This window comes from Ptychodera flava, chromosome 17 (assembly GCF_041260155.1).
Source record: "Ptychodera flava strain L36383 chromosome 17, AS_Pfla_20210202, whole genome shotgun sequence".
NCBI classification, from domain to species: Eukaryota; Metazoa; Hemichordata; class Enteropneusta; family Ptychoderidae; genus Ptychodera; species Ptychodera flava.
In genome coordinates, this window is record NC_091944.1 from 29,742,249 (window position 1) to 29,753,814 (window position 11,566).

The window sequence follows — 11,566 nt, forward strand, 5'->3', positions numbered from 1 at the left end:
AGAGGGGACGCCATTTTGTTAGTTTACCTTTAGAGTTGCCATGTCAACAGTCGTCGTGCGCGCGACACCGCTGTCACACCACTCGCTCACTTCCTGTTCGGTGGAGACTGTGCACAGTGCCGGCGAACGGCAGAACGTTTGCTAGAACTTGACCCAAAAAATACCATGGGGAAAACATTTCAAGACTCAACGTGATATTTCCGTATTTTGCAACCAGAAATACCCATGTTCCTCGAAGCCCTTCAAGTTTTTACGTCGGTGACATTGCTTCGCAGGCGGGGAGCGGCAGCCATTTTGTTGTTTACGTTGTTTACCAACAAACTGCTAATGTAGTTCAGGAAAACTCTAAAACTGATGACGTTCATCGTGCATATCTCGACGTTTACCGTGAAATATCACGGCTGATATTTCACATTGAACGTCACTAGGATGTAGCAATATGGGCATGGGTATATGATAATGGGCGGTATCACTGTTACTGAATCATAATATTAGCTGTATACTACTGTCTTCTGATTCAACAGGCATGCACAGAAGTGATGTAATATGGGTTTCACAGCAAAGAAACTCCACTGCTTGTTTTGTGCCGTCACGACTTTTATAATCATAGCAAGAATTATTTTTCAAAAGTTCTTTTGTGGCTTATGTACAGAACGTGTGCAAATTCTTAAAATACCCAGTATGTTTTGGTTATTAGTGTGTTCGGATTGGTGTTTTAATGATAGTGACATAAGCAGTAGCTAAAACATAAAATAATTGGGATATCTATGTCTCTGCAAAGCTTGGGTATTAAAATGAACTTAAAGAATATTTTGAAGTGATGATTTACCAAATACTTCAAAGAAACACTATCAAAGTTTGGTAGCTTTGTCTTAAAACATGATAAATTTGCAATTGTTTAGTTTTTTCCATGTATCTTACATGTAATATACTGCTATATTTTTTCAGCCTTATGGACCACCTGGCCAGTATATTCAGCAAGGGCCCCCTCCCCCTCAAGGTCAACACATGGCACCTCCTCAAGGTCAAATGCCCCCACCAGGTCAGGGACCACCAATGAACCAGGGCCAGATGCCACCTCAAGGTCAAGGACCTCCCATGGGCCAGGGTCAAATGCCAGCTATGAGCTCCATGCCACCAATGACACAGATGCAGTTTTCAGCAAGGTGGGTGATGATGTCAACTCAGTGTCTTATCTTCGTTCAAAAACCCCATTCACCACTCTGATTTTGTCCTATCCTGATCTCTTCAATGGTTACTTTTTGAAAAGAAATGGGGATGAAAGAGTTAATCAACATTCAGAAACATGACCAGTATTTGGGCAGTTGGCAATTGCATATTATAGATAGCAACAAGGAATGTTCTTTCCACTGAGCTCTAACCTTTTCACCGTAATGGCTTGGACTAGACCCCCTGTGTATGGTTATGCTAGACATGTTTCATGGGTGTGGAGGTTAGAAAATTCAGAGCCAATGGTCAAATTAGAATTTTCAAAGAAAAGTAAATATTTTGTCACATTTGTCAGAAAATCATCAGACTAAAGGAACAAAGTGACTGTCTTTGGTCATTCTTTTTGTTAATATTTGTATCATTTGAGAAGTATCCAGTGTAAGAACAGAGACATGAAATATGCTTTGAGACAGATTTACAGAAAACACCTTCAAATATACTTTCACTCAAAACTAAGAAATGAAACAACACCTGAATTTTAAAGTTTTACCAGAAAATGCAGGCTAATGAACTTAACACTGCTCTACCAAACTGCAAGCCATAGTGTGCACATTAATGCTTACTTGTTAGACACGAAATCATACATTGGAAACATCACTTTTGTCCACTATTTGTTTGATTTTTCCACTACATAGAAAAATGTCAAAAAAATAGTGACCCTGTCAATTTAAGGTAGTATGCACCTCAAAAGTGACACACTCAAACTTTTGCTCAAACTTTCTTCAATGAAGCTTTCAACTGTGTTCTTACGAAATCAAGAATAAAGATTAGGGGGTCACCATGCTAAGTTTGGTATTTAAGTAACAAATTACTTAATGTTTAACAATATTTGAAATTAAAAATTGGTGCCAGCTTTCAACTGTGTTCTTACGAAATCAAGAATAAAGATTAGGGGGTCACCATGCTAAGTTTGGTATTTAAGTAACAAATTACTTAATGTTTAACAATATTTGAAATTAAAAATGGGTGCCATCGGTATGTCAACTCTATGGACCAAAATCGTTTTCAATTTTCAAAAGATCAAGACAATGAAAATATTTCTTCTCCAAAAGTACTCCAAATGAGCCTCCACAAGTGGTAGATCAGACAACGAATTGTAAAAATTTGATAGTCCAAATATCTGTTGCCCAGGCACTTTCTACCCTAAAGATTGCTATTTTTCGTAACCATACAAAACATTGAACTATTAGAATTGAACAAAGGAGATAATGCATTTTGTTCTCTGCATTTTCATATTACAGTGGAATGCCACCATCGTCAGTCCAAAGTACAGGCTACAGTCAGTCACTACCACCTATGAATCCAGCCAACATGCAAGCACCAGCTACAGCCGCAACTACGTATAATGGTGGACCTAGCAGTATGCAGCCTCCTATGTCACAGCCAATGTACACACAACCAGCCCCACCCCAGCAACAACTCCTGTAGGAACGGTCAATCAAAGTAATGGAAGGAAATCATGATTGTCAGTGACATTCAGTTTGTGTACTGCCAGTTCTGTTTGCATACTGATGTATTGGATAGGTATGATTACATAGACAGCGGACAGGACGCCATCTCACTGGCAGTCAGTGAAATCTGTTGTACAGCCATGCAGTCAGTATGATTTGTGCAAAGATTTCTCCTGTCCTTTTACATATCCTGATAGTGACCACTATTTGCAGTAGTCATCAACCAATTATTTCAATTCCAATTGACAAGACATGTCATGCAATCTTATGCATAGTCACAATTCCAACCCTGGTGTTCCTGTTCTGCGCAATGACACATGTGTATCCCAACAAATCAGACTTAGTTATTTCCAAAGCATATACATATATGATTAGGTACCTTGCCTTCACCTTTTCTACTACCCATGCTTGTATTTTAATAGTAATGTTAAGCTACTGTAGTTGTTTCCACCGAACAAAATCTACATTGTTTCTTTAACTCCAGTACACAACCGTACTTTGATATTCAACCCTCTAGATTTTCAATAGTTATCTTTGATATCTGCATAAAAAGGTCTGTAATTAAACATGTTGTTTCAACAAAGTCTGCAATTTCTATAAAGCAAGTTAATTAACCCTCTATATTCGCCAGTAACGTCTATGTAGTCATGCTATCTTATCATCAGATTTCAGGCTTGTTTTTTTTTATAAATCTTTGTTTTTATGCAATGACATTTAAATTTTTGGTAACATTAATTTGATACTAGGAGAATCTTAATGAAAAGCATACAGAGATTTGTAGAGAAGGTTCCTGACCAATTTTTATGACTTTAAAAAAATTACACTTATTTAAAAATTTCAAAGATTCTCCTATTGTAAATAATTAATATATGAGTGTAATATATTCTAATCCTAGATAGCAAAAAGGGTAGATAATGTGATTTCCTGTTGTAAAGAACAATATAAATGGAATTTTTTTTGTTTTACATGCCAATGAGTCATGGAGCATAACAACACAATACTTGTTGAGATGGGCATTTTATTACATTTCATGAAAAGAGATGACTGCAAGAAAATAGACAAAACTCTTAAGTCACCAGAAAAAGTTTCCTAGAGGGCTTTCTTATATATTTAACCCAACTGGACTCTAATATGACTCTCTAGTTTAGTGGTTATTTATAGTTACAACCACGTGTGTCCAGTAGTCTGCAGCCTCACCATTCCTAGTACTCTTTGCATCGTCAGTGTGTTGGTTGTCTCAAAATTCAAAGAATGTCAGACAATGTTAAGATTGGACACTCCCTTGTTTTGAAATAGGGCAGTTACTTGATGTGTGAACTCAAAAGCTGATGATGATGCTCCATGAATCAAAATCTTTATACTGTTGTGATAAGAGGAATGATTTGCTTTGGTTTATAATACCAGTAGAAAATTCCTGTAACTCTTTAATCACAAAGTGTGCAAATGTCTCGAAGATTTCTATTTTTCTGTTGGCACATACTTGATTGTTAGATTTCCTTTTTTTCACAGATACATGTACATGTACAGTGTAAGCGTTTGAATGTATTAATTGGCAACCATTATTCAGTAAAACCCTATCAATATCACTTCAGATCTTTCATGTTGTGATAATATAAACTATATTCACTGTAGAATATTTGAACATAGTAACCCAGTAAAGCACAGTGTAATATCTTTATTGTTCTATCATAAGCTGCATTTAAGTAACGTTTATTTATTAAATCATGCAATTTTCTCAGCTGGCCTCTGTACCTCTAACTTTCAAGAGAAAACACTTTGGTCCTTTATTCAATTTTGTAAAACCATGTTCTGTTAGTTTGGAGAGTCCACACAGTATACAGTATTTACTATGGCAGATATTTCAAAAGTTGCAGAAACACAAGCTCATTATGTTCAAATAGAAGAGCTGAAGAACTGCATTGAGACTTTGGGGAAAGGCATGCAAGGGCCATAATTTGATTTTTAGTATTCACTTGCATTATTCCAAAGAAATAGCACATCTCTGATCCTCTCACCACTAAATTTTGGTTTCATCCTGTGGCTAGCTGTGGTGAAGTTAGGCTTGAACTGTACAGCAGAAACTGCCACAGAAAGGGTTGACAGAACTTGTAAAAAAATTTTCCATGTGGTGATATACAGAGAAATCACAGTGGGGACAAAATTTGATCCATTTGTGTCGTAGTTGTAAGGTATACTCTCTCATAGCTCCTCAGCTGCTAAGCCATGACCCTGTTTAGACCACTTCAGCATTGTCAACAACTAAGCTGATCATATCTGTCAATGAGCGGGCATAGTATGTGATTTCCTTGCTTGCTCAGTTGACCCTGCATTTGGTAGACTGTTGAGGATTTGTCACTGTGCTAGAATATCAGAGCTGTTAGAGAACAGAAGGGCTGTAAGATAGTCATCGCGAATTATAAAGTATCCAGGTCTTACTCAAAGATTTGGGGCATTGGAAGGATGACAGGGTCAAGCTCTGTACAGTGGTAATCAACTTGCCTTTCATGCTAAGAACACATTCCACAGGATAGTTGCCAAGTTTGATTCTAACATTCTTCAATCATGCTAAATACTAAATGCTTATTTAATCTGGGATCTATCCCTCATTTGATAGCAAGTTTTGGTTATCGAACAGTAGATAAAACTTAGACTACTGCCAGTTTTCTGGAAAATGTTTCCACTGTGTCATCCATGCATATTGCATATTTGATATTCACTGGTATCATGTTCAATCATATGTTAGTTGGTAGAGAGAAATGTCATTATTACGTGATCTCAAATTTTTTATCAACTTTATGTAGATTTGGATGATACTGAGCTATTGTGAAATGTAAGTTGAGTCTGTTTATTTAATTGTGAGGTAATACGACAGAAAGTGAATGTGGGCAAAGAGGGAAAATTACTTTGTTCCCGTGGTTCATTTGAAACGTTGCATATCGGTCATCAATGACGCCATAGTGTATGTGCAATTTTGTTGGACATGGGTACTCTCCTATATGGGGTAAATAATGTTCTTTTTTTATTCATCAGCTTTGTGCCAGTAATCAGGCAGTGTCTTACACATGTGAATTGAAATCAAAATGGAATTTACATTTATGATTTGTGTGTGTACGATGACTGAGATGTCAGCATTTTTCACTGTATTTAGTTTCAAAGAGAAATAAACATCTTGAAATATACAAAACATGATGTATTTTGGTGATGGATCTTCCAGTGTGCAGTGTCTTAGTTGCATGCTTGCCAAATCTAATGTGACCAAAATCAAGAGATCTTACCTTGGATTAAACCAAATTCACAGATACCAAATTTCATTATGCTGTCAATGCACAATATGCCATTGCAAACACAAGTGACAGCTTTCTATAATCTTGGCAAAAATAATGTTCATTGCTTATAAGCTGACGACTTCCAGCGCAAATGTACATGTATTGAACCAAACATATATACAACGTGGATTTTACGTTATCATCCCTATGTCTTCACATGAATGTAAGAGACATTTTGTCAACTCAATTTTATTACTACTTTGAACAGACAGAAATAAAAGGGCCAGCAGCTCTGATATTATAGGGTTATTCACAAAATACGGCCCAGTATGGACGAGGGCTCAGTGAGTGACGTACTCGCCGCTAAGTCCATAAAGGGCCGTATTTTGTGTATAACCCTATTATTATACACTTCCTTCCATTAATCGTCCGTATAAACTAATTCTATGGTAAATTTTGAGGGATGCGGCACGCGCGATATGAGTGGAAGGCGAGTTATCTACTGCTCCGTAGTACAAGTCCCTTGCGTTGGCACGAAGCCAATTAATTTTCAGTGCAGTACAAGCAAACTTCGCTGAATGTTTTCAATTTAATTAGTTTTTTTTAAAAAATCAATTGCATTTAGACTCAGTTTTGTGTTCAGCCTGTTTTAAACCTTATACTACGAATACATTTTGGTGGAAGTTGTTATTATGTCTATAACTCACCGTAAAATAGTTTGTTTACACCCGATAATTGCTAGGTCAAAGGTCAAACAGGCGCGTCGCACGTCTCCCGTATTCGGGACTCCGCGTACTATACAAAATACGGAAAGTTATTGGATGGTCAAACTCCCATAGGTTACGGCAGTAGGTGTATAATAATGGCATGTACATGTAAAACCTGAAAGTTATACTCGTGGAATGAAAGGCATGAAGAAGTATCTAGAAATTCAGATTTATTACTTGAATAAAGATGTACAAGTTGTAACAATATCTCTCACTGGTTTCTGTATGCTGGTTGGCAGTACTACATACATGAGAACAAAATATTAATATTATAAATATGCAGAATTTGTTTTGAAGGTCTGGAAGTAGGAACTGAAAAATGTGATGAATCATCCATTTTACCATCACACGGCCATATTTTATGACCTTTGACCTGTTATGCTATTACAAAGCATGGCAATCTAGTTCACTTCTTGCACAACATGTTTTAAGATTAAAGTTTTGCCCAGTCTTCATAATTGGTACCATTTTCACATCTGCACATTGACAGATTATGAAAGTCACAGTTCAGTTTGATGTTTGTCAAACACTGATGTACTGGATTGGAAAATACAACTTCATACCTTTGTAAGTTCTGTAATGTTAAACAAGTATGGTGGATATACAAGAAACAGACCTATTCATGCAATATTATACCTCCTACAATATGACTTCATGATACGCTTGGCTAAAAGATGAGGGGTGTATTGCCACATGCAGATACAACCAAATCAACACTTTACTCACTTTAAACACTGGTAATATGATTCTCAATCCTGCAAGTGAGTGGATAGTAATTTTTTAAAATAAAAACTAAGGTTACAGGACCTAGGAGATAAACTTGTATTTATATCCTTCATAGAATCTGTCAAAGTTCAATCCTCCAATACAGAAAACTGTCCAGGAGGAAATCACTCAGCTAGCATATGTTGTTCTGCATGTTTCATGGCATACATGACATAAACTGATGGGCTGGCTGTCTGAACATCAATACAAAAGAATTAAGATGTCATTAAGTTGCGTAAGCATTTACTTAAAAAGTACAGTGTCTAACATGGCTCCTAAACTCTGAACTATATTGGACGTCATCAAAACTTCAACATGTTCCTCTAAGTGTCTCTTTGGGTCCAGTTTACCGACATTCTTCACTGCTAGTTGCTCTGGTGTCATTTGATCTTCTTCTTCAACAGCCTGCAATGTCACAGAAAAATATCAAATTAATACTCTGGAACTATTGTTGGCATCATGCCAAATGATGATTATTGCCATCACAGCTACAATGCGTCTCATGCTCACAGCCGCATGTGCCTGCGACTCTAACACAACCATATTTCAAATTTAAATACTGGGACATTATGAATTATGTATTACTAGTACAAGTAAATTTTTAATTCCTGCAGTTAAAATATAAATTGTGGGCTGGTAAATGCATTGATCGACAAGTATAAAAATACACGAAGTCTACACAGTGCAAAATACATGCTAGTCCTTTAAGGAAGCTGCTAAATTATTATTGTAGTCTCACCTTGTTGTAACTCTTGGCCAAATCCAACATTTCTTTGACAGTCTTCTCATTTAATGAACAGTGCTCATTGTAGTCATTTAATGTAAGTCCATCCATCCAACTTTTCTTGTGAAGATTCAACAACATCTGAAATTCATGACCGGATGACATGTCACTATTAATTCTTGTATAATTTTAGACATTAGAATGATCAAACATAGATAAAGGCAGATTTGTCAGCACACACTTTCACCATAGTTTGTCATTTGGAGAATATATTTGGCACTCAGAGTTGCTTTTATGTTGTTGTGTATATGTTCAGTTTACAAACCGGTAACTTTTAGGGCATGTCTATTAGAAATAAGACATGTAGAAATCTCTTTTACTTTCAGATAAATGATATGATATGCCATCTTCAATCTGTTACACAAAAATCTTTAATCTTCTTGCAAGAGTAGAATATCATGCAAGAGAAAACTACTTGTAGTTTATTTATGAATACAAATATACAATACCTTCTGCTCAAGTTCATTTTTCCTGTAATTGATAGCAATGGAGTAGTAATGCCTGTTGAGTCCGTGTATTAATGCCTGTATTGAAGGTTTCTGTAGATGACCAAGATTTGATGTAGTCTGCCTTGGTTCCTGCCCTAACACCATCATGTTTGGGTTTATCAATCTAAATGCATCAATGACAACCTGTGATGGGATTGATCAGATGAAAGACACTCAACGGTTATACAAGGCAACAATTTAGGCATGTTGTCTGAAACTAATGGTTGGTTCATTGATAAAAGAGCAGCTGATCCAATAATTTGCTTCCTGGGTTCATGAAAGGGACTTTACCTTTTGTGTGTTCAGGTCTGGTTGCTCACCAACATACAAAAGAACCAACTGCCGTTTCATTAATGGACACTCTCTGGCTGGTTACAGTTTATCTGGAGATGACTATCTATATCGAGCACACCCTTGTCATTCTGCCAACTTAATAACAGAAGTCCTAGCAGCAGTCTGGTACACTGAATATAATATTGCAAACATATACATGTAGAAGCCAGTTGTTGTTTGGTGATGTTGGCAGGAATGTTTTGTTTTTTCTCATTCATGCATCAATGATAGTTAATGCATATATGTGTTAGTTGCATTGGGCACTGAATGGGTACAACAGCAAACATGACATTGAAGTAATATCAACATACTGTAAAGCTACCACAGTCTTTTTATTACACCTCTCACTGAAATTTAACACCAAAAGGTGTACTGCATCTAATTATTGACTACCCTTATGCCATGGACAAAATAGACCTTTTGTAACCCTAGAGGGCGTTTGTAATGTACACCAGTTGCTGGGCCAGCAAGTAACAGCTGCTAAGAAAAACAAAGACAGTAGATACATTACTGCCAAGAAATGCCATGCAACCGGGTGCCAATCTACTTTTCAATGAAATTTTAATACCAAAAGGTGTACCTGCACAGAACTTATTGTCAACTATCTTTTTGGACAAAATAGAATTTCTTACCTTTCCCTTTACACTCTGAATTGGATCTACTACTACAGCAACTGCCCTTTCTGAAAGTGCTTCAAAACTCTGCTGTGTGTTAATGTCTACACCAGATAACCAACATCCAAACCCTGGATGTGAATGATACCAGCCGACCACCATCTCAGGTCTGCAAAAGTGTGATAGATTAGATATAAATTAACAGGCAATTTTACACTGAGAAAGTACTGATTTGAGATTTTTTATTCCAATCAAACACGTCAAAATCCTGTGCCTCTTCGAAACAATGGCACATGTTTATAAAGGGATGCAGAAAATAGCTGGCAGCTGGCAAAAACAACCGGCTGTCAGCTAAAATTTGCTGGCTGTGAAAATTTAGTTTTAGTAAAAAATCAGGACACTTTGCACAAACTTTATGTGCAGATACTCTGCTTTAATCACCTGTATGGTACTTTTATTTTTGCAACCTGTACCCAAACTTTCCTACATCCCTGTGTATCGCATTGCATGTAGATCTTGGCACTTGTACACCTCTTGTACGACAAAGCTCTCATTGCAACTCTATGACAATCATTGATCTTTTAGATATGGTTACCGTACATAACAGAGATCACTCAGAGATCACATCTGTAATTAAATAGGCATGGTACACTCTAGCTCTACAGAATCCCCACTTACCTTCCTGTCTGTTTCAACATGTCTAACATTTTGGCTTGGAATACTGGATCTACTGCTTCTACACTAACTCCCTGTAAGTAAATAATATGAGAAAATCCAAGATGTTTCAAGTTTGTTAATTTTTCGCTTTTTCACTAATTCTTCTTTTAAACAAAAATATTGTTTTATGATTTGCTGGAATCTTAAACTCAGGAAGAGAAGCTCATAATTATATAAATACTAATAAATTTCAGATAAAGAATTCAAAGTTTCTTCTTTGCCTTAAACAAGCATGAGCTACATCATTTATAAATATCATGTTTAAAGTTTGACTTATCTAAATCATGTAATGCGCATTACTTTGCAGACATATTCACATCAAAGCTTTGAGCTACACTGTAAGTGTTGATATTCACTTCTCCACTTTGGAGCCCTATTCAATTGTAGTCACCGTCCTGTTATCACACAAGCAACCTACCAAACAAAGGACTGAACAGGTGAAATACTTATTGTAAGGTAAACAGAATGAAATTAACTTCTCACCGTTCCTGACTGTGGCATAGCAAAAACATCAATGACTCTGACTGTGTAATCATCTACAAACTCTCCTAACATCAAACCCATAACTTCCATCGGAACTCCAGCACGGCCATGCTTCAACATCTATGACAGACATTAATGAAAATATAAGATAAGTGAAAGGAATATTGTGAGTGTACGCATTAGATTACTTGAGAAAATGATGGATATCACCATTGTTTAAATGTTATGATGCCAAAGACAAATAGCATTTGGACTGGAAATATTAGAATCTTCGTGGTGCGCTGGTGAACTGCTGGCACACAGTACAAATACCGACACCATATGCCTGCTTGAAGCAATAACAGGGTTATGTTGTGTCACTAAGGTAAAGTTTATACTTTAGTAGGAGAAATTAACAAGTGTTGACTTTCCCTCAGAGAAACTATTGAGGTAGCAAGTGCTACCTTTATGAAGAAACTAACCTGACTTTTCAGAGACCGTCAAAATGCAACACAATAACATACATGTAGCACGGAGATATGAAAGGACGGACTGACTGTGAGCTGAAGGTGGCTACATATACGGATCGTACCAAGAAAAAACGTACCTTCAGTAAGCAAGTGAAGATATGTAAACCTGTTCCGCTGTATCTACCATGGGTGCATCACTTGGTGGAGTACCCCCACCAA

The 11,566-nt window shown here is 36.7% G+C and overlaps 2 protein-coding genes across 2 annotated transcripts in view; one reads left to right on the forward strand and one right to left on the reverse strand.

Annotated features, from left to right (window-relative positions):
- LOC139116014 (signal transducing adapter molecule 1-like) overlaps positions 1–5,865 on the forward strand; it is a 29,636-nt gene extending 23,771 nt beyond the window's left edge. Inside the window, exons 12-13 of the mRNA XM_070678511.1 lie at positions 949–1,166; positions 2,472–5,865. Of these exons, the coding sequence (XP_070534612.1) occupies positions 949–1,166; positions 2,472–2,658 (405 nt within the window). The 3' untranslated portion in view covers positions 2,659–5,865. The remainder of the gene's footprint in view (positions 1–948; positions 1,167–2,471) is intronic.
- Positions 5,866–6,897: 1,032 nt separating this feature from the next.
- On the reverse strand, positions 6,898–11,036 carry LOC139116013 (26S proteasome non-ATPase regulatory subunit 14). The gene is made up of 6 exons (XM_070678508.1): positions 10,899–11,036; positions 10,377–10,447; positions 9,717–9,867; positions 8,713–8,895; positions 8,219–8,344; positions 6,898–7,884 (listed from the first exon to the last, which is right to left on the reverse strand). Exons 1-6 carry the CDS (start codon positions 11,016–11,018, stop codon positions 7,723–7,725), a joined length of 813 nt encoding a protein of 270 aa, XP_070534609.1. The 5' UTR covers positions 11,019–11,036; the 3' UTR covers positions 6,898–7,722.
- Between the last annotated feature and the right edge of the window lie 530 nt (positions 11,037–11,566).

Coding starts and splice junctions, on each gene's coding strand:
- LOC139116013 (XM_070678508.1), bottom strand. CDS start 11,018: ATGTTGAAGCATGGCCGTGCTGGAGTTCCGATGGAAGTTATGGGTTTG. Junction 8,345..8,712: donor AAAATGAACTTGAGCAGAAG/GTATTGTATATT, acceptor CATGAATTTCAG/ATGTTGTTGAATCTTCACAA. Junction 7,885..8,218: donor TGGCCAAGAGTTACAACAAG/GTGAGACTACAA, acceptor GTGACATTGCAG/GCTGTTGAAGAAGAAGATCA.